This window comes from Perognathus longimembris, chromosome 3 (genome assembly GCF_023159225.1).
Source record: "Perognathus longimembris pacificus isolate PPM17 chromosome 3, ASM2315922v1, whole genome shotgun sequence".
NCBI classification, from domain to species: domain Eukaryota; kingdom Metazoa; phylum Chordata; class Mammalia; order Rodentia; family Heteromyidae; genus Perognathus; species Perognathus longimembris.
The window spans coordinates 56,502,877-56,527,091 of NC_063163.1; the positions used below are offsets into that span (position 1 = coordinate 56,502,877).

The 24,215-nt window shown below is 39.3% G+C and overlaps 1 protein-coding gene across 1 annotated transcript in view; it reads right to left on the minus strand.

Annotated features, from left to right (window-relative positions):
• Mtus2 (microtubule associated scaffold protein 2) overlaps positions 1-24,215 on the minus strand; it is a 540,827-nt gene that overhangs the window by 295,641 nt on the left and 220,971 nt on the right. The window contains exon 4 of the mRNA XM_048341576.1: positions 10,523-10,720. Coding sequence (XP_048197533.1) covers positions 10,523-10,720 — 198 coding nt within the window. The remainder of the gene's footprint in view (positions 1-10,522; positions 10,721-24,215) is intronic.

The following is a 24,215-nucleotide window of genomic DNA, read 5'->3' on the forward strand; positions in this document are numbered from 1 at the left end:
ATGTCTTAGATAAAGAAATCAAAATACAACTTTTCATTACTTTATAAACAAACAACCACAAGCTTATAGCCTCAAAAGCAAAGATTTCCAGGAAAAGAAATGCCTCATAAATGACATACATTTTAGCTGAACACTCAGGAAGACTATGAATCAAATATGTGACAGACTGTTGAACTGGAATGGCTATCATCTCCCTAACTTAGACATTATCACAACCATTCTGCTCTTACTCCTTGGCAGTCACTGTTCATCCAACATGACCATTTTTCCAACAGAGCCTTCTGACCCTCAACACTGAACTTTTAGCACATGGATAATCAAGAAAAATGGCCTCAAAAATATTATCATGAAAGCTTTATGCTAAGTACTTGGCATAAGCTAATTCCATTCAATACTTCCATTAACCCTCTAGATGGGTTTACGTTAATTACTATTTGTTGGGGTCCATCTTTCTCCCCTGGATGGAAGGGGCCTGAGGCACTTCCCCCAGCTGGGGAATGCGGCCCTTCCATCCTCTCTACGTTGGAATCCGGAGAAACCGGTTGGGCAAATAGACCCCCGACTTAGCTGGCAGCCAGCCTGGCGCCTACCAGCCCCGCACTGGTTTGGCGCGCTCAGAGTGACGTAGCCCCTTGGAGGTCAAGTGACCAGCCCCTTGGAGGTCAAGTGACAGCCTTTTGGCCTATCGGAATCCTGGCCAACCCCCTTCCCCCGGATCATCTCCCCTTGTCCTTCTCTCAATAAAGTTAGTTCGCTCTCAGAAGCCGACTCCGTGGTCTATGTACGTTAGCTCCTAGGGTAGGATAGCGGTCACATTGCCACGCGGGTCGCGCGCACGCCAGGCCGGAGCCGCCCCTACGTCTCACCCTGACAGACCTGCAGGCCGAGGGTTAGGGGAGAGGATGATACGAGGGTAATAAGAGAGAAAATAAGCATTTGAGCCGGAGCAGAGAAAGCAGACCCAACAACTATTTACTACTATAATTATTTTCTACAAGGAAATAGGCACAGTGAAGTTAACTAAGTTCCCTGAAGTCACAGAGCTAGTAAATGTGAATCAAGTCCAAGTCCTTCAGCACTATGCTGTATCACCTCTTTACAACAAAGAGATAGATGTTGGTCTAAGGGTACATAGTTTTGTCCAAAGGTTCTGTAAAGCCTCAGCTATGCAGAGTAAATAAGTTCCAGAGCTATAATATACAACAATAGGTTGATAATTAATGGTACTGTGTCACATAATCATATACTTAAAATTTGCTAAGAGGGCAGAAAACACTTCAGATAGACATAAAAAGTAACTCTGTAGCTCATGTGTGCAATCCTAGATACTCAACAGGCTGAGGTTTGAGCTCAGGCCTCGTTAAAGCCTCAGGACCAGCACAAACACACACACACACACACACACACACACACACACACACTAAAAAACCCTCTATGAGTTGATGGGTATGCAAATTAATGTAACTGAACTAATCATTCCAACAGTTTCTGCATATACCAAAATAGCACATTGTATATTAAAATATAAGATTTTAATTTTTCCATTATAATGCAAGAAAATTTGAAGAAAAAGAGAAGGTATCTAGGATCTGGTGAGAGAGCATTAAATATAAAATGTGAAATAAAATAAAACAAAACAACAAAAATAAGCTAGATGCCTGTAACTCATGCCTGAAATTATAACTACTTAGAAGGCTGACATCTGCAGATATTTGAAGCTAGCCCATACAGGAAAGTCCATGAGGCTCCTATTTCCAAATTACTGCCAAAAGGCCAGAAGTAGAGCTGTTGCTCCAGTGGTAGGGCACTAGCCTTGAGCTAAAAAGCTCAGAAACTGTGCATAGGCACTGAGTTCAAGTCCTATTGTTGGCACAAAAACAAACAAATGTCAGTTGAGAGAGAAAGTGGGATTTCAGTCTTTTTAATGGAATTTTCAGATGTACATAAAAAATGAAATAAGCAGTATAGTATGGTGAGCCCTGAGGATTCCATCATCTGGTTTTTATGATTTTTAAGTCTTTTATTTATTCATTTTCCCCCATCTCCAGTTTTTTCTTGACTACAGTATGTTATAGCAAACCTAGAACCTCTGAACTAGTTGGAATATTCAAATTCACAGACATAGTGCAGAAGCTCCAAGCCAGCATGGAGAGGATCTACAGAGTATGAGCTCTTTCCTTACCCCTAACCCACAGGAAATCAGGTGTCCCTCCTTCCTGTGTCCTCTTTCCTACATATACACCAAAGGCAGTGGTATCTTCAGTTATGGCCACACTAACACTTTTGCAAGAGTTGATCTGCATTGTGTTATCACCTCAGATCCCACAGGCCAAGGGTTCTAGAGTCCAGATCAAAGAGGCCTCAGCACTGAGCCTGGGCTAATACCCGGGATATGGTGAAAGGGTGCCAGTCTAAGGAAGGAAAAAGCCAAGCAAAACAAGGCTGCTCCACTAGACATTGTTTTGACTATAAATAAAAATATGCTTCACAAATTTTCAGTTTATCTTACAACCATAAATGGTCAACTTAAAAGAGAACTGTAACATGTTAACAGAACTCCCATCTCTGAGTGAACTGCATCATAGTCTGAGTGTTTGGAGAAATGAAAAAGAAAGACATCAATAAGGTTTAATCTCCAAGAGGTGATAGCTTCTCTGAAATCTGACCTCACAAGTCACTTTCAGCTTTATTTTCTATGAATAAGAAATGACTCCTTCTTTGCCAATGGAACTTGAGATAGATTAATAGCTGTTTCTGTAATAGTTATTAATAACACTTCTTGTCAACTCTGATCTTATTTAAAATGCATGCCAGACATAGAAAATCAAATGAGCTATGTATGTAAATGTATTTTGTCGTATTCATGAGTGTAAACTCTGAGTTAATATTGCAGAAAGTTTTCTTATTAACCTTCATTTTCATTGATTAACCTTCTAAAGAGGCTGATGATTTCCCACTTCAGATTCTTATCCCCAGAACTCAAATCTGATTTAATAATTAAAAGAAACTCTACTTATTTTAAGTATTAAAGCAAGAAATAAAGCTTGAGAATTTACTGAGATATATCTAACCTTTCCAAATCAAGATGTCTAATTATAAAAGCTTTTAGATTCTCTCAGGATAGCCTCAATAGTAATTTTAACCTGATTGTTTTAAAGTGACTCACTACATGAAAAGAGATAGGTTACTAGGCATTTGTAACACCATTAGAACACTCTATATGATGCTCTATATGTAAATACAATTGCATTTTATATATTATTTTTCTACTCTTGTGTAAATTGTCTATAGACATATCACAATATAATGATACTTAAAAGATCTCAGAAAACGATGAAAACCATAATTATGAACCTCACTCATGATCAAAATATGTGCATAAAGGAAAAAAATGTGTTCTCCGAATAAGTTATTCTGAAAGCTATTCAAATCTCTTCCTCTTCTGTGTCCCTACATAAGAGGAAACATTTCTACTGGAAGAAAACTTCCCTTAAAATTCTAGTGTTCTAAAAGATGATGTACTTTATGCTCTACATCACTGGCCATAAAAGAAATGCAAATCAAAACAACATTGAGATTCCATCTCACCCCAGTAAGAATGTCCTATATCAAGAAAACTAACAATAATAAATGTTGGAGGGAATGTGGCCAAAAGGGAACTCTACTTCATTGTTGGTGGGAATGTAAACTGGTTCAGCCACTCTGGCAAGTGGTATGCAGATTCCTCAGAAGGCTAAACATAGAGCTCCCCTATGATCCAGCAGCCCCACTTTTGGGCATCTACCCTAAAGACTACAAACAAGAACACACTAAAGCCACCAGCACAACAATGTTTATCACAGCACAATTTGTCATAGCTAGAATATAGAACCAACCAGATGCCCCTCAGTAGATGAATGGATCAGGAAAATGTGGTACATATACACAATGGAATTTTATGCCTCTATCAGAAAGAATGACATTGCCCCATTCATAAGGAAATGGAAGGACTTGGAAAAAATTATACTAAATGAAGTGAGCCAAACCCAAAGAAACATGGACTCTATGGTCTCCCTCATAGGGAATAATTAGCATAGGTTTAGGCTAGTCACAGCAGAGGATCACAAGAGCCTAATAGCTATGCCCCTATGAATGCATAAGATAATGCTAAGTGAAATGAACACTACGTAATGGAAACAAGTGATATATCACTGTTGTAATTACTTTCAACATGCCATGTGAAACCGTAGCTTCTATTGTTGATGATCTTCTTGTATCCCCTTCCTGTGGTTGTACCTGCACTATCACTATATCTTATCTGAGTATATTGGAAACTGTATATACTGGTATTAGAACTAGGAAAGTGAAAGGGAATACCAAAATCAAGAGACACGGAATAAAAAGACAAACGACTACAAAAGCAATACTTGCAAAACTGTTTGGTGTAAACCAACTGAACAACTCATGGAGGGAAGAGTGAAAGGGGGAGGGGGAAGGGGAGAATGAGGGAGGAGGTAACAAACAGTACAAGAAACGTATCCAATGCCTAATATATGAAACTGTAACCTCTCTGTACATCACTTTGACAGTAAATAAGAAAAAAAAATGATGTACTTTAGTGTGAAAGACATAGTCCCTCTGCTCAAATCAGTTTATGATGTGTAAGGAAGCAAAGACACAGAATTAAGTACCTACAATAGACAGTATGTGATAAGAATTGGTACAAGAGGTTCCCAGGAAGAAAATATTGCATTGTGTTGACTTTATAAAGCTTTGAAATGTGCCTGAAAGTGATGGAATCTACAGAGAGCTATGGGAAGTGGGGGAGGAAAGAGGAGCAGTCCAGTGCTGAATGGTTTAATCAAAAACTCAAAGTCAGGGAAGCACAAAGCCCTCAGACAAAAATGTGAATGACTCTGGTTGATTACATGAGGGTATATATCAAGGAATGGTATACCAGAAAAGAGAGAGATTGAGGCCCCAGCATGAAGAACCTAGAATATCTAGCAAGGAAATAAAACCAGTAAGGGGGTACCATGGAGCAATCAAAACAAGTCCAAGGAAAAGTTATCTAACATATGCTTTTTGGGTTGGAGAGTCGAGATGTGCATGCAAATAAATTAGGTGAGAGCGACTGCAGATGGCAACAAAGATGAGAGAAAAAAAAAGAGGACAGGATAAATACCAGAGAGAAAGAACTGATCAGATTTGATTATTAAATAGAAAAGAGGGAAAAAGTAAATATGGGTGTAATGCTTGGTCTGATGTTTCTAGCCTGAGTTGCCAGAAGATCACAGATTTCATTAAAAGAGCAACCTTGGCAGGAGACACTGATTTGTAAAAGAAAATGAAGTTTGGGTTCACTTGTTTTTGGTGGTAATGAAGACTGAACTCAGAGCTTCATTCTTGCTAGGCAGGTGCTTCATTCTTGGTAGGCAGGTGCTCTACCACTTGAGTCATGTCCCCAATCTTTTTTGCTTTTGGTTTGTGTCTTATCTTTGAATTTTTGTTTGTCTATTTTTATTGTTATTATAAAGGTGATTTATGGAGAGGTCACAGGGGCATGAGTCAGGTAGTGTGCATATTTCTTTATGAACACTATCACCCCTTCCCTCCTTCTCTCTCAGTTTTTTCCTTCCTTCCCCACCCACAAATTGTATACTGTAGTTCATTTTCCACATAGTGTCTAGTGAGTACCATTGCTCTATTTGCTCACCATTTGTCCCTCCATTTCTATGCCCCCTTCTCCCTCCCAATGACCAATAAACCAACAAACAAGACAAAAAGAAAAGAAAACAAAAACAACAGAGAAAAAAATCTTTTATTTCCATTTCCTGGAACTCATTTCAATAAACCTTATTTTATTGGATCAGATGCACATAGGCATTGTGCCTGTATTCCTTCCCTAAGAGTATCCTCCTTTTGTCTCACTGGGTATGAATGCCTGGAGTCCTAAATAATTTATCATGTCCCAGTATTGTCTTCTGTTTTTGCGGTAGGAACTTGCCTTTTGCTTGGGCTTACCTGGGCCTCAATCCTCCTATTTACACTTCCCACTACAGCTTGTCTACCATGTTGAACCACCAGGCTCAGCCTTTTCTGCTTAAAGAAGGTCTCATAAACTTTTTCCCCAGACTGGCCCCAGAACCATGATACTTCCTATCTCAGATTCTAAGTAGTTAGAATTATAGGCATGAGCCATGGTGTCTGGTAAAGAGTCTAGGGAGGGGGGTGTCTCATTTTTTTGGAAAACGTTCGCTTTGAGGTGATCTGAGTCACCTGGCTGGGGATAATGCAGTTGAAAATGCCATTGAAAATACAGGTAAGTAGTTCTAGAGAGAGAAAGACCAGGACTAGAAATATGGATGTAGATATCATGTCCAAAGTGTTGACAGCTGACGTTGGGTAAAACAACTCAAGATGAACAAACCAAGAGTCATAGTCTGAGAGCAAACAGGGGACCTCAAACTTGTGGGCTTCAGTCACTGTGGTGAACAGGTGACAGATCCAGGAATGGCAACTCCTCAAATCTAGTTTTCTGGATTCACAGACGACCTCTCCTTAGAAGATCTCTTGTGTCCATCTTTATCTTCCAAAATTCTACTTAGCTTACGGCCCTCTCTGTGAAATTCTCTGATCAGCCCCCTGAAGAACCAGTCTTCACTGCAGCCCTTCAATCTGTGCCGCTTTGCAGGCTTGGGGAACACTTATCTTTGTGTCCTGATTATTTATGCAAATGGAAGTCTCTGCCCCTTTTCAGCTGTACTTTCCTTCTCTCTCATTCTCCTAGCTTCCTATATTAGGAGAAGGAAGAAGAGAAACATATTTTTGGACTCTTTAGCTATCTTTTCAAAATTTTGCTTTATGATCTCTATTCTTAACCCAAAGAGAAAAACATGATAGTATCTTTTAAAGAGGAAACATGGGAAAAGACTGTTGTAAATGTTGTATTGTTCATGTCTTTCCTGATAGGTATTTTCTTCTACTTCTTAAGCACTTAATAATCCAGGCAGTGAATCATGTATCCAGAATAGAATATACTATGAAATAGAATCCTCCCCATAAATTATTCTGTCCTTGAGTGATATGATCCGTTTTCATGAATGATTAATTCATGAAACCCTAAGTCTTCCTATTTTCTCTCCATATATTCCCCCAAAGGTTTTACCTTCAAGTCATACCCACCTACCAATGGGGATAGTCTCCACCTAATTACTGATTGATGTAGCAATCAAGTAAACTTTAGGCTATGGCATGTTACCAACACTGAATGCTAAAGGAGTTGCTTTTCTTTTTAAGTTTTTATCACCTAAAGCATAACTGGTATCTTTTACTTTCTTTAAAAAATATGTACAAGAATTAGGAGCTAAGTACTGAGTCAGGCCTGTAAGTTTGTTTAAACTTGAGTTTAAGTCAAAATCTATTTATCTATCTGCCTGTCTATCTATCCCTCCATCTATCTCTCTGTCTGTCTGTCTGGTTGTCTACCTATCCCATTGTCCATCCCATTTGTCCATCCATCCATTTCTCTTGGTGGTACTGTAATTCGACAGCCAAATCTCATTTGGATAGGTAGATGCTGCACTACTAAACCATATCCTCAGCCCTCCTCTTCAAATTAAATAGCAAAAAGCTGTGCATCACCAGTTAGTGCAATCTGAAGCTTTATTTGATGATCTGAATGGGCCAATCTCACTATCATCAAATGACAACCCTATAAGGGAAGGAGCCACCTATGCTCGCCAGGTGACACAACAAAGAAGGGTGTTGTGTGGGCTACTTCAGGAATACTAGTTACACATCAGATTACTGAAAGGCAGCTCTAACCCATAAAGGAGCACTTTGTAACAATGAGAACTCCCAGCCTCATAGGATGCTCCATTGATTAACAAATCTCCAGAACTTCCATAGTTCATGTTAGGGCTGCTGGCAACCTGGGAGATAGGGGAAAAGGAGGGTTTGATTTCTGGAACCTCTCAACACAGCTCTGACCTCAAGATTTACTTCACTAATTGAAAATAAAGATATTTAAATCATGGGTGGGTCTTCCTCGGTTTTAAGAATGAACTACAACACTTGGCAAAGTGGCTTATGCCTGTAATCCCAACTGCTCAATAAACAGAGATGGAGAGAATGGCAGTTTGAGGCCAACCTTGGTAAAGTTAGTGAAACCCCATTTCAACCAAGAAGGTGGGCATGGTGATACACCCATCATCTCAGTTATTTGGAAGGCATAAAAATAGAAGGATTGAAACTAGGCTGGCCCTATATTATAAAATGCTATAGTAAAATTCCTAATTACCATAATATTCTTAGAATGACACCCAGTAGGGTGTCATAGTGTTTGCAAAGCATCAACTTTCCAAGAAGAAAAAAAGAAATAAATTCTGACATCCCTTTGGCCATTTCTATGAGCTGAACCAGCAAATTCTGCCCCTAGGATATGATCCAAGAGTTTCCAGGTCACCTAGGAGCTTTATATTTTACTTAATTCCTTTCATCAATGCATCAATATCTACTCAAGTATAGAAACACCATTTTTAGATATTAAATCTAAGAACAATTATAAATGTATGGTCAGTAGGGCTCACACACCAGTTCAAGTGCGTGTGAGGTTTTATTGTGGTTTACTGGTGGATTACACATCTTCTATTTATAGTAGGTGGCAGATACTTATAAGCCAACTCTCATGTATAATTCTGAAAAATAGAAAAGGATTCTGAGTGGAGTAAACATACTTTTAATATAAAGTTTTGACCTTAGCGTTATTTCCTCTGTCACATTTCTCTTGTCCTTTGTGGGTGTTCAGTGGGTTCCTACTTAGTGTTCTTTGAAGCAGAGGTGAGAAATGACACCCACACATCTGGAATTACTTTGTCCACAACTGTCAGCCCACCTTTAGCAGAACACCTTGTTCTGGGAGCACATCTCCACTTACCTTGAAATTATTATTTTTTTAAGAAACCAAAAACATAACTCTGGGGCTGGGAATATGGCCTAGTGGTAAAGTGCTCACCTTGTATACATGAAGCCCTAGGTTCGATTCCTCAGCACCACATATAGAGAAAAAAGCCGGAAGTGGCGCTGTGGCTCAAGTGGCAGAGTGCTAGCCTTGAGCGGGAAGAAGCCAGGGACAGTGCTCAGGCCCTGAGTCCACACCCCAGGACTGGCAACAAAAACAAAAAACAGACAAACAAAAAAACCCAAAACATAACTCATTCCATGCCATGAGAAATTTTTTCCTTCATACTCTCATTGCAAATAGGCATGCCACGGAGAGTTTTATTATTTAAAATTATGATAAATAATTGATCCTGTATTCCAAATCTTGTGTGTGTGTGTGTGCATGTGCATGTGTGCGCACACACACTCATCAGTAGTATAGCTTGAATTCAGGGTCTCTTGTTTTCACTCAGCTTTTTCACTCTACCACTTTAACCACACCTCCACTTCTGAGGTTTTCTAGTTAATTGGAGAAGAGATAAGTAAGAGTCTCTTGGATTTATCTGCTGGATTGGCTTCAAACCATGATTCTCAGATCTCAGCCTCCTAAGTAGTTGTGATTATAGGTGTGAGCCACTGGTATCCAGCTTGTATTCAAAATCTCTAGACCCTAAATGTGGAACATACATACTACAGGCATGCACTACACATTTGCAATGATTCACTGGAGATTTTGAGATGGAAATTCTGGGCATCCCTAAATACATTATGAAGCCTCTGTGAATAGCCAGGGTCTGCTGTCTACCTTCAGAAAACATCATAAAAACAAAGAAAATGCCTTAGGAACCACTTGCAAACACATCAAGATAAAGAAAAACACAACACAGTGTGTTCACAAATAACCAGGGAGACCAAAATCAGAACAGTAAAGGTAAAGAAGTTCCACACCAAAGAAAAAGTTGAGATTGAATAAGCTTAGAGAAATGGGGGGGGGGGGAAATCTTTCCTCTCTCCCTCTCTCTTCTAATCCCTTCTAAAGAGCTCTTCACGTAGAAACCTCAAAGCCTTTCCTGGCCCTCTGACCAGTTCCTAATAACCAGCAACTGAGATGTCATGGCTTCAGATCCAGTAGCAAGGGCTTTGAACTTGACAAGGCTAAAATGAGGTCTGCTCATCAAAGGCTCAGCTGACAGAGCAGCCCCGGACCTGGCTGTTTGTCACTTTCTCAGAAGGCTAGCAATACAAACCTTAAGTTATAGTGTATAACATGCTCTAGGAAACAGACATGGAAAGTCTTCCTGTCAGAAGGAAGCCAGACAGACCTGAAGAAGCTCAGCCATGCTTCCTATTTCTTACACCATGTAGTCAATCTTTATAACCTAGGTATGTGTTTCATTGATGAGAAATCATTACATGTCATCAGCCCAAATAATTCACATTTAATGCTCAGTATTTTCATGATATACAATGTGCTAACACCTTTCTTGGATCTTCCTTTGACTTCTTACCTAGAATCCAGGAAGAGAATGACTGGAGACAGTCCCTGGATAAATTTGACCCCCAGGTGCCCAGGTATGCCCCATACACCTGTCCCACTTACGGGTGACTGGCCGGCTCTGCTCGGGCTGTGTGCTGTCCACAGACTGGGAGCTGGATACTGAGGAGATGCTGGAGCTGCGGACAAAGCCAAATGCCGCCAGTTTGGCTGCTGGAAGACGCGAGTAGCCAGGAGGACGAAGTCCAGATTTTGGTAGATTGGACTTTGTAACACTGGAACTGGAAGCTTTCTTTACATCTGCTAAAATCAACCAAAAGAAAAAGAAATTTGAGTCCACAGCAAGACAGAAAATGCCACACACTGTGAATTGCAACTTACCTCTCTCACTGACAGATTTAAATTAGTCTTGTAAGGTTCCAACCCTTATGCTTGAGAATAAATCTTTAACAGAAAGGTCCTAGCCAAGGCACAGGTGGCTCATGCCTGTAATCCTAGCAATTCAAGAGGCTGAGATCTAAGAATCACAGTTCAAAGCCAGCCTGAGCAGGAAAATCCGTGAGACTCTTATCTCCAATTAACCACCAAAAAGCTGGAAGTGGAGGGGTAACTCAAGTGAGAGAGGGCAAGCCTTAAGAAAGAAAACAATAAACTAAAGGATAGTACCCAGGCTAGGCCCTGAGATCAAGCACCAGGACCAGCATGAGAGAGAGAGAGAGAGAGAGAGAGAGAGAGAGAGAGAGAGAGAGAGAGAGAGAACAATCCCTGTCCTAGAGAAGGTCACATCTGCTAATTAGAATAAGCAGCTGAGATAGACCAATAGCCTCACTGTAAGAAAGCCTGAAGTGTTTAAGTTGTTGACTAGAAAGAGAACACTTAACTGAGGCAAGTTCTTTAAATTGTGAGATCAAAATAGCCCTTGCACTTTGACATTATAATGAACAAATATCCTTTGCAGCAAATATCCACTGGTAATTCTAACCAGCATGTGATAACCACTACAAAAAATGTGTTCCAAGAATGTATAAATGGGGGCTGAGGATATAGCCTAGTGGCAAGAGTGCCTGCCTCGGATACACGAGGCCCTAGGTTCGATTCCCCAGCACCACATATACAGAAAACGGCCAGAAGCGGCGCTGTGGCTCAAGTGGCAGAGTGCTAGCCTTGAGCGGGAAGAAGCCAGGGACAGTGCTCAGGCCCTGAGTCCAAGGCCCAGGACTGGCCAAAAAAAAAAAAAAAAAAAAAAAAAAAAAAAAAAAAAAAAAGAATGTATAAATGGGATGGGGCTGGCCAGATTTGAAATCTGAGTGCTCCCAATTGTTGCATAACCCTGAGCCCTTGTCTAACACTGGGAACTACAGCTTTCTCCTGTGAAGAGGAATGATGCTAAAATTGGCCTTGAGGCTTTTGTGTAGCACTGCTTGTATCATAGCACTTGAGAGAGGTTCAAACTGTTTTTAGGTTTTCTCCTGTACCATGATCTGCTTTTATGTGAGTGCAAACTCCAGCAGTAGTTCCCAGATATGTATAAAGCCAGCTTGTGTTAAGATGATAACACAGAGAGTTATAAATAGAGTGTCGCAGCATCACCTTGCTCTGAGTCTTAGCTGGGCTTCACCAATGGCACTGTAATGGTCACCATGCCCTAGAGAAGGCTCTGAGCTCCAGGTCTGATTGATTCCAATGCACAAATGTTCCCTGGTAGGAAAATGGAAAGGTTCAAGCTTCCCAGTACCCTGTAAGAATTGTACTCCTTCAGCATTCATGTTTGCAGTCATATTTACTCTGAGTGCTGTATATAGAACAATCAGTGCCATTCCCGTTCTGTAGTTAGTCAGCTCTATACTCAAGCAAAAGATCAACTAAGCTTCACATTAAATGTAGTTTAAAGAATGGCCCACTTGTTTAAAAATCAGTGTCTAAACATCAGTGATGTGATTATACATTAGAAAGCTTTGGTGTATGGAAATATGTAAAGAACCAACAGTGGTTATGCCACTTTTTTGGCAGTCCACAAAACATAGTGACTCTTCACTCCTATGTTAGTGAGGCCATGAAACCAGTGTATTCCAAATGAAGGCAGCATCTGCATAGCTATGGATTCCTAACTCCTGGGAGAGGAAAGGGGTCAGAAATACAGGAGAGAAGAGAGGGTGGGAGTTAAAGCTACCAATGTCCCCAGCTGAGGTCTCTCCTAATGCTTGGAGAATATGCTCAACAATAAAACTGCAGAAATAACATGCTCTTTAATGGTCCTTTGTATTTGAAATTAATGCCATGCTTAATGTCTTCAAACTGCTCTCAGATCATTTTATAGTCTTTTTGATGATAGCCCCTGAATATTGAAAGCACTCTAATTTATCCTGTGAAAGAATTGCAGGATAAAGTAGTTACCTGTCAGGCGTAATTTCAACATTAAATATATCCTAAACCCATGCCGATTCACAAGCTGAGCATCCTTCATCCAAAATGCTTGAGGCCAAAGTGTTTCAGACTTTGTGCTTTTTCAGATTCTGTTATATTTATATAGGTGTTGTCTATGGAACAGCTTTACTCTGAAAATCTAAAATCCAAAATGTCAACAATCTGCAACTTTCAGTGTCATGTCACTGCTCAAAAAGTTTTTCATTCTGAGGTATTTTGGACTTGGGCTTTTGAATTAAGCATATGTGGTTTAATTTTCTTCCCCAAATAGGAAGCTTTTATGTAATCTAAATAAATTAATGATAAATAAATAAGTGATAATTCATTTACTTACAAAACTAAGAAAATATGAATTAAGAGAAAATGAAAAAAATAGAATTTTTCTTGAAAAGTAGCATATTTGAGAAAGAAGGAAAAGTCAGTGTTCATGAATAGCTAAGGATCTTAGCTTATGATAAACATCCACGTAAGAATAAAAACTAAGCATAAATGGTAAACAATTACATAAGAGACCACATCCATTGAATGAGTTCAAATAGAAATGCATTATATGTTTCCCTTACCAGAGTTCAGTTATTACTAATTCCATCGCTGAGAAGGTAGCTAAGGAACAAGGAGAGAGAGGGAGAAATGGACAACACAAGATTCTAAATACACAGGAAATGTCTGTAATTTTTACTTTTAATTTTTTGCTAATACCAGGGATTGAACTCAGGTCCTCAAACTGTAGCTGGCTTGCTGGCTCATGGTTGGTGTTCTACTCCTTGAGCCATGCCTCCAGCCCAGCCTTTTGCTAGTTATTTTGGAGATGATATCTTATATATTTTTCTGCCCAGGAATCAAATTATAATTCTCAGACACAGCTTTCTAAGATTACAGATAGAGCCACAAGCACCTTGCTTATAAATTATTTTTTCAGTTTTCTCTTTTCCCTATCCTAGTGCTTCCTTTACATAAAAGCATATTGCAGTCCTTTAAATTTGCACCTGTAGATTTAACTTACCACAGATCAGAAATATTTGGGAAGAAATTCTCTCTATACTGACCATGTACAATTTTTTCTTGCTATTGCAGTACTGCTTAAATAATACAGTATAAAAACTATATAATATTTTTGTAAATTTAATGTACTCTATACTGTATACCAACATATATACCATACATATAGTCATTCTTTCTACTACACGAATCCCATGAACAGTATACATGCTTTCAGAATTTAGAAGAACAAGCCATATTCTTTGTATGCCATGTGTATCTCTCACAGTGATTTCTACAGTGTATTTCTCTATTTCTCAATACATTAACCAAGCATGTACCATATCAACTTAGCCCCCCACCATGAGTCAAATACCTCTACTAGTCTCTCTGCATGAGAGCTCCTCTGGAGAGGAATTCAAAAGTCTGCCTTTTAAATAAGTCCTTTAGTGATTCTGGCTCAAGTAGTCCCTGGGCCATTCTTGGAAAACTATATCAGAAGCTGCCAATTCACTCTGGGAAATAAGGTATTCAGCAATTCTGAGTGAATGTGCCTTAATTTAATCTGAGATTCTCATAAAAAATCTTTATTGGTAAAGATGTGGAAACCTCAACATCTGATATTACAGACTGAATTTTTTTGTCCCCACCAACATTCACACATTGAAATCCTACACCTAACATATGATAGCATTTGGAGGCAGGGTGCTTGGCATGTGATGTGACAAGAGCAGAATCCTCTTGAAAGACTTTATATTCCCATAGTAGCTAGTGTTGAATCACACTACCTGCACTGAGTCCTGCGAAGCTTCAGTTGTAGTTTGAGCTGATCTAAGTTGAAAACTTTGACAATTAATCCACTTTTAGAAAACTTTGACAATTAATCCACTTTTAGGAATAACAATATGGGGTTGGGGTAGGATCAACCTGGACCTACCTGTATGTCTGAGGATGAAGTCATGTTGGATGCTAGACTCAGAGAGAAGACTACCCTATGATATTTGGGCTCTAGATTATAGACTTCTCAACGAAAACAACTGAATCCTGTGTAAGATACAGACCCAATAGAGAGGAGCAAAGAAAGACACAAGGAAAAAGAGCCATAAGGCAGAGTGCTGAGGTGTGCATCCCTACAAGCAGATGGCTCTGCATGACCTGCATGTCCCTAGGTTGAAGTTGATACCTTCTTATGTCTCTATTGCTTCAAAACCTCTGAGGAACACTGGGTTCCAGTGGTCCATGCCTGTAATCTTAGCACCCATCATCCAAAAATACCCCATCATAGGCATCATGGGCATTCTGACCCAATGGTTAACAAATGGAAATAGAATTAAGTTTTGGAAACCTACAGGTTGGCTTCATAAATGAGGACCCTTGTAGCTATACTCCCATTTAAGCTAATTAATATGGCTGAGTGAACATTTAAGCATGGTTTGCAAGGATTGGACGCTCTCTTGTGCCTCCAGTGTTTCTCCCTTTACCAAGAAAACTCACCATATTATTCAATTGTAATGCTATGGTGCTACTCATTAAAACAATAAATACAATAGTATTACATTTGCTGGCTTCCACTAATAAATGAAAAATCTTTTTCTGGCTGGGTACTAGTGACACAAGTCTATAACCCTACCTACTTAAAGACAGAGATTAGGAAGACCATGGTTTTGGGACAGCCCAGGCAAAAAAATGATGAGAAGTCATCTCAATCAACAGTTGGAAATGGTATTTCCCACCTGTCATCCACACTATGCAGGAGGTTCAGATCAGAAAGATCTAGGCCAGCGTGGGATGGAAATTTTATAATATGGAATTATACACTTTGTGTTGAGTATTCATGGTCTCACATTTAATCCATGGTGTAGCATGTATCAGTACATCATCTATTTTTGTAGCTGTAAAATATTCTAAGATACAGGAACCCCACATTTTATATATTCATTCATCAATTAAAGTACATTTTCATTGCTACTCTCTTTTATCCCTCATAAATAATGCCACTAAAATACTGATGCGAAGATGTTGTATAGACATATGGTTTAAATGTACCTGTTTTAATCACTGAGCAATTCTACTCAAAAGAAGGAAGGAAGGAAGGAAAGAAGGGAAGGAGGGAAGGAGGGAGGAAGGGAGGGAAGGAAGGAAGGAAGGAGAAGGAAAGAAGAGGAAGGGAAGGGGCAGGGGAAGGGAAGGGGAGAGAAGGAAAGGAAAGGAAAGGAAAGGAAAGGAAAGGAAAGGAAAGGAAAGGAAAGGAAAGGAAAGGAAAGGAAAGGAAAGGAAAGGAAAGGAAAGGAAAAGGAAAAGAAAGAGGGAGGTAGGGAAGGAGGGAAGGAGAAAACAAAGATGGAAGGGAAGGAGGGAAGGGAGAGACGGAGAAAAGAAAGAAGGGAGGGAGGAAGGAAACTGGGCTATCTCCCTAGCCTGTATCAGTATCTTCACTTTTGGAGGATCTGTATCAGAGAATTTGATCTGTCATTGTATGTCCTCTGTTATATATTTCTATTAGGCAGGTAAAATAAAGGTTTTGTACAGCAGATCAAAGACCCTTGCCAAATGAGAATAGATATAATGGAGAAACTAATTAAAATAAACTTGAAAGTTAATAAAAATAGAAAACTAGGATCAAATATTCCATTCTTATGCAAAGACACTAAAGTGAACTAATTTATTATTATCAAGGCTTTATACTCTGACAAGATTTTGCCAAAGAGGAAAAAAGATGAAAATTCCTGTTTGAACAACAAAAGAGATTTTTCTGTCTATTGAACATTTAAAAGATGTGTTGCTATTTCAAAGTAATAATATTTTCTTCTTTCAAAAGGTAAATCCTTTAAAGAAAGCAAATCTTCCTGTTTCGATGAAAGTTGAATCTTATTTGTTTTGGCTCTTCATTTTTTTGCTTATTCTCCTTTGAACAAAAACTTTGCAGTGCTGGAAAAATATCCCATTCAACTAGAATCAGACTGTAGTACCTCTTCAATATTGCAATGATAAAGATCTATTATATATATAAGATCTATATTCTATTATTAATATATAATATTATTAATGTAAATGTTATTGTATTACTGTATCTACACACCAACACACATACCAGGTTCAATATGTATTCACAGAATATACCATGTGCCCCTGTGTTAGGTGCGTTACAAACACCTTGGTTTGGAGCAGTGGGGGGACACAACAGAGTACAAGTGTGTGCTCATTGAAAGCCATGATCTAAGACACAGGAGAAGACTAAGGCAATCCTGAGACTTTCAGAAGAAAACACTAAACAAAGAGAAGCCATCATGGAACTGGAGATTATCCTGTGAACTGAAATAACTCTGATGTGGCAAGACAAGTATCAAATATGAAAGCTAGACTTGCAAGGAAAAATAAGTTGGTCTAAAAGTAGTAGAGGGACTACTAGGGAAGATTTAGGGGACTGAGGGAAAGACAGTCAGGGGAAGAGTATCACAGTGAAATCAGTACTAGGGACAATTAGTATATTTTAATAACTGTAATTAAAATCAGATATATTTACTGTAAAAAGTACATTTTAGAAATAGAACTCTGGTATAAGAAATATTTATAAAAATTAATTCTTTGAATACAATCAACAAAATGCCAGCAAAATCAGTGTCACTTCTAACTAGTCTAAGCTATAATGAGCACAACCAAATAGATGTTTTGATGCTGTCATTAAAGCTTGCCTTGAAACAATCATCAAAGATGATCAAGCAGAATGTCTCAGAATTTTTCTCAAGGGCTGTTGTCATTTTTCATATATGAAATCTCTCTCTCTCTCTCTCTCTATATATATATATGTACATATATATATATATATCTTCATATGAAAAAGTTACTTCAATGAACCACTGCTTTTTTCACAGGTGTTTTGCAGAAAGGTGATTTGTTCTCTACGGAGAAGCAACTGTGTCTCTCTTCACCTTACTCAAGCATATAAACAAACCAAAGCTATTTTTACCAAAGCTAACTTCATGCTGGGACAAACTCTGTAAATAAAATCCTTTCATATTAAGGCTGTGGTTCTCCCAAAGGAGACAAGGACACAATCAAACAAAGCAAAACAAGTGCATATTTCAGGGTCATACTAATGATCTAGGTTTGATATGATTACTATCAAACTCTTTGGGATTCAGGCTCCTTGTGTGGAAAATGAGCATGAATTACCTACTTGTTACTGTGGTAGAAGAGAAATACCATTGGGAGAACTTTTTGCATTGCTATGGGACAAACATCCATTACATGCACAACCACTGTGTTGCAAAAGTGCTACCATGAACACCATTGTTACTGAAAATGCAATGAGCATCTCTGCAGTAAAAAAACAATTAGAGGATAAATCAAGGTGTACAAAAGTCAGCCTCCACAATGAATCTCCAGTGATCCTCACCAGTGGATTGGGACTGACCTAAGTGACTAATGAAATACTGTGAGAGTGACAGCATGACTTCTGATGGGTCCAGACACACTACAGATTCATCCTTTAGCTTCCAGGTTTCTATTTCAAGTAGAAGCTGGCTGAGATGGAGAACATTAACCATTACACTCTGCAGAGGTTTACAATGGGAGGAACTGAGGCATCCTGACAGCCAGCATGGGCTTGCTCACCATGTGAGGTATGACTTTGCCCAATGTCCAGATGATTGTAGACTTCATAAAACCTGACCACAACCCCATGGGAGGCTTAAAGCCAGCATCATTTCACCACAATGCTCCTAATTCCTCACCCACAGAAACCACTAGATGATTAATAACTATTGCAGCTTTGAGACACTGGGCTTGCGGTGATGTTATTCAGCAACATGTAACTGACATAGATTTTTTTTTCTATATGTAGTCCTGAGGAATAGAACCCAGGGCTTTGTGTATGTGAGGCAAGCACTCTACCACTAGGCCATATTCCCAGCCCCCTGACATAGATTTTGAAAGATCTTATCATAACAAGAACCTAATTAGGTAGGAAAGGTTTGCAGAAGCAGTCGGCTGTCAGGAACTTGAGAACAGTCCTAAAGCCCAAAAAGCTTCAAAAAGACTTTTAGAAAAAGTCATCTGACCAGGCGCCAGTGGCTCACGCTTGTAATCCTAGCTACTCAAGAGGTTGAGCTCTGAGGATCATGGTTTGAAGCCAGCCTGGGAAGGAAAGTCCATGAGAGTCTTATCTCCAATTAACCACCAGAAAACCATAAGTGGTGCTGTAGCTCAAGTAGTAGAGTGCTAGCTTTCAGCACAAAAAACTCAAGCACAACTGACCAAAAAAAAAGATAGATAAATACATAAAAATGAACAAATAAGTATTAAAAAATGTCATCTAGCCCAATGAGCCTGTTGCCAGTGATTTAAAGGAAGGGGAAGAACTGACAGGAAGTGAATCTTTGTGGTAAGAAATGGAGCCAACATATCACTGCTGGAATAAGAAATGTAGAGGCTGTACCTACTGAATGTAGAATTAGGATTGACAGGAAGTATGTGAAATAGGCTACTTGGCTTCTTTTTACTCTCCTGGTATTAGACAAAAACTTCAATGTAGATGGACTGCTAAATATACAGAGTTCCCAGACAAATAGTACAAGAAATGTACCCAAGGCCCAACGTATGAAACTGTAACCTCTCTGTACATCACTTTGACAATAAATAAGAAAACAAATAAATAAAAAATAAAGATCAAGTGTTTAGAACTTTCCATCTTTGAAAATAATACCACAAGTAAGAAATGGTTGTTGGTATATCATTACATATGTGACTGTAACCCCTCTGTACATCACCTTTGCAATAAAATTAAATCCTTCAAATAAGAGCAGGTACCTTGAAAACACTGCAGGAAGGAATAGGAGAAACACTTGGGCTCCTTGACACAGGTCGAAACTTTCTTAATAAAAGCCCCAAAATACAACAAATCAAAGAAAGGTTATACAAATAGGATTTCATGAAACTGCAGAGCTTCTGCATGGCAAAGAAATGGGAACCAAAACAACATTGAGGGGGCTGGGGATATAGCCTAGTGGCAAGAGTGCCTGCCTCGGATACATGAGGCCCTAGGTTTGATTCCCCGGCTCCACATATACAGAAAACGGCCAGAAGCGGCGCTGTGGCTCAAGTGGCAGAGTGCTAGCCTTGAGCGGGAAGAAGCCAGGGACAGTGCTCAGGCCCTGAGTCCAAGGCCCAGGACTGGCCAAAAAAAAAACAAAAAAAAACAAAAAAAAAAACAAAAAAAAAAACCAACATTGAGATTCCATCTCACCCCAGTAAGAATGGCCATTATCAAGAAAACTAGTAACAACAGATGCTGGTGGGGATGTGGCCAAAAGGGAACATTATTGCCTTGTTGGTGGGAGTGTAAACTAGTTCAACCACTCTGGGAAGCAGTGTAGAGGTTCCTCAAAAGGCTAAACATAAAGCTCCCTTATGACTCAGCAAGCCCACCTTTGGGCATTTACCCAAAAGTTTACAAGCAAGACCATACTAAAGCTACTATGTTCATCACAGCATAATTTACTGTCGCTATAATATGGAAGTAACCCAGATGTCCCTCAGTAGATGAATGGATCAAGAAAATGTGGTACATATACACAATGGAATTCTATGCTTCTATCAGAAAGAATGACATTGCCCCATTCACAAGGAAATAGAAGGACTTGGGGAAAAAAATCATATTAAGTGAAGTGAGCCAGACTCAAAGAAACATAGACTCTATGGTCTCCCTCACTGGTACATGTCTAGGATAGACCCAGCAGAAGATCACAATAGTTCAATAGCTAGTACATATAAATATATAAGATGATGCTAAGCAAAATCAGCTGCATGTTATGGAAATAAGTGATTTATCATTGTTGTTATTTTCACTATACCATGTGAAATTATGCCTTTTTCTTTTACCTTTCTTCTCCATGGTTTTACCCCTGATGTCACTGTAACTGATTTTGGTACTCTGGGTATTGTATATACATTTATCTGAACTAGAGAAGGAAAGGGGAACACCAAAATTGAGAGACAAAAGATAAAAGGTGAACCAATGCAACAGCAATACTTAGAAGACAATATGCTATAAAGCAACTGTACAACTTGGGGTGGGAGAGAATGAGGGAGGGGGAAGGTGGGAGAAAAATGAGGAGGTGACAAGTTTGATAAGAAATGTACTCACTGCCTTACATATGAAACTGTAACTTCTCTGTACATCATTTTGACAATTAATTAATTAATTTTTTAAAAACTTCAGAAAGATAGAAGGCAACTGGTGAAATAGATAAGGATTCAAGGGAATTCCAGGGATAGTTTTAATACAATCACAAGAAAGGGACAGGCTTCATTTGAAATGACTCTGGGTGTGACTTTTATTTAATGGAGAAAATTCAAAAGCATCACTTTTAACAGCGGGATTCCATACAGACTTCCAGCTTAGACTGAAATAGGCAGAGACAAACCTAGCTGAAAAGAGATCTTTAGACAACTAAACTTTCATATGCAGAAACAAGGCTGAGCATATGCCTAAGATTCAAACATTTTATTGAAAATAAAAATGGACTTAAAGGAAGGAGCCAAGAGCCGAGGATGTAGAACTGAGAATCATGAAGAATCACACAGGCAGTAGCATGACTTAGTTTCAGTAAAGAAGCCATGAACAGGTGTTCTACTGTCTCGGAGTTATTATAAGCCAGTAACTCCTCCCATTCTGTGGCTGTGTGGCGCTGTGTGTGTGTGTGTGTGTGTGTGTGTGTGTGTGTGTGTGTATGTGTGTGTGTGTGTGTGGCTATGTGTGTGTGCTGGTCCTGGGACTTGAACTCAGGGCCTGAGGTGTTTTGGGTTTTTTTTTTCCTCAAGGCTAGTGTTCTACCACTTGAGCCCACAGCTCCATTTCCGGCTTTTTGATGATTAACTGGAGATAAGAGTCTCACAGACCTAACTGCCTGGGCTGGCTTGAAACTATAATCCTCAGCTCTTAGCCTCCTTAGCAGCTAAGATTTACAGGTATGAGCTGCCAGTGCCCAGCTTCTGCCTCTTTTTAACTGAGGAGAGTCTATCTGAAACCTGTTTCACTACTGTCCATTGGGTATAAGACAGATAATTTCCCTCTTTTTATAACCTCTGAATCAAGGAGAACTAGACTCAAGGAAATATGCTCAATTGTATCTAAGTAGCTTTATTCACACCTTGAAGTGATTCAAATGACATTATCTGATACTGTATACTGTTCTGATACTTGAAAGAATGAGACTTTCAGAATTTTATAAGAAGAAGGACCACTAATAATTGAAAATCATAGAGTAGACTAATAAGTAGGCTCCTAAGTGCTGTCCTGATGATGCTGTCTCTGCGATGATCTTTACCCTGTTGTAGTCATGTGCTTCTGAGTGAGCACGGATGGCTTCCATGACTAATACTGATGGCTTTGAGAATTCTGAACAGTGTCATAAAGACATTGTAACTTCCTCCTTGATCTCTTGCATTGCTTATTTCATGGCGACTAACCACCAAGTCATGGGCATACTTGAGCCACCTCGGGTATAGACCTCAGGGGTCTTTTGCAAACAGCCAGCGCTAACTTGCCAATCATGTGAATGAGCCACCCTGGAAAGGAGCCTTCCAGCTTTCAGCAGACATTTCTCTGACTCTAGAATTGAGCACAAGGATTAATCCAGTAGGACATTCTCTCTGCCAGCACAACGATTCCTCCATTTTACATGGAGACTGTCCAGGATTCGTTCTAGAAGACCTACTTCAGCATTAAGGAAATGAGAAGAGATGACTACACTGGAATCATTGCTCTCAGGGTTGGCTGGCAACTTCACTTCTCCAAGAACTGTGAAAAGTCTCTGTGTGTGAAGAGTGATTACAATGACACAGAAGTGCCTAGACTACTGATAAGGAATAAGCCACCAACAAGAGGCAGGGCTAGAGTCCCTACCAAGTAAGGATGATTTCAATGTCTCAGCAAAACCAAATCACTAATATTTAAGAGAAATTGTAAGCTAGGACAAGTGGCTATCTATAGTCAAAGGGATGCACTAAGATTGCTCCCTATATTGTATAGAATAGTTAAAACAGATGAGAGGCTTAAATTGAAGATAAAACCACTAAACTCTTGGAAGAAAACACAAGCATAAATCTTCATGTATTTGAACTCAAGTACATGTACTTAAACTTTATGTGCTTGACGCAAGCCTCCTTTAACAGGATGACCAAAAGCATGAGAAATAACATAACAACATAAGGACTGGTGCACACATGTGTGCATGTGTGTGCACACACACTAGAAATTACTACACATTCATCATCACAGTCATGATTGAAAAGCATAGATAGGCCAGGCACCAGTGGTCATGCCTGCAATCCTAACTACCCAGGAAGCTGAGATTTGAGGATACCAGCTCAAAGCCAGCTGGGGCAATTAAGTCTGTGAAACTCATATCTCCAATTAATCACCCAAAAAAACAGAAGTGGAGGAGGCTCAAGTGGTAGAGTGTTAGACTTGAGCAAGAAACAAGGACAGCTTCTAGGCCCTGAGTTCAACTCTCAGGCCTTGATTTCAGGCAAAAAAAGAAAAAAGAAAAACAAAAAACTCAGAGATAAAGCCAGTTGCAGTGAGTCACATCTGTAATCCTAAAAATTCAGGAGGCTGAGACTTGGAGGACAGAAAAGTCCATAAGACACTTTGGTAACTAGCAATTAACTGGAGGCCTGGCTTAAGTGGTAGAGAGCCAGTTGTGAGCAAAAAAACTGGACAAGGTCCTGAGTTTAAGCTGCTTGCACAAATAACAGGTAAGTTTTGGAGAAGTGGCAGAGTAATTAAAAGCCTCGGCACTAATGGTTAGAGTAGATAATTAGATAGCCACTTTGGAAATCAGGTTAAATGTATAGTAAAATGAATCAGCACTTCTAATCTTGAACACCTACCCCAGAGAAGTAAAATCAAGTATTTGCATAAAAATTCACATACAGTGGTGTTACTAATAATGAACAAAACAACCCAAATCTCCACCTAATGGATCTATACAGATATCATGATACAGTCAGCACAACAAAATGTTATTCAGCAATAAAACAGAATTATTAGGGACTGACTTGTGTCACTCTACAGTTCATATGTTGCAGCTTTATTAGTCTTCAGTGTGACCACATAGGAAACAGAGCATTTAAGGAGGAAATTAAGGTGAAAATAGATCATAAGGGTTGAGCCCTAAGTCAACCTGACTGGTGAAAGAGACATTAGTCATCTATCCTGCTCTGTATGCACAGAGAAAGAAAAAAAGGACATGTGAGGACAAAATCATCAGACAGTCATAAATCAAGGAGAGATGTCACCAAAAACCATTCATGCCAGTTCCTTAATCTTGGTCTTTGAACCTCCAGATCTATGGGGAAATAAATGTTTAAACTACCCATTCTGTAGTAGTCT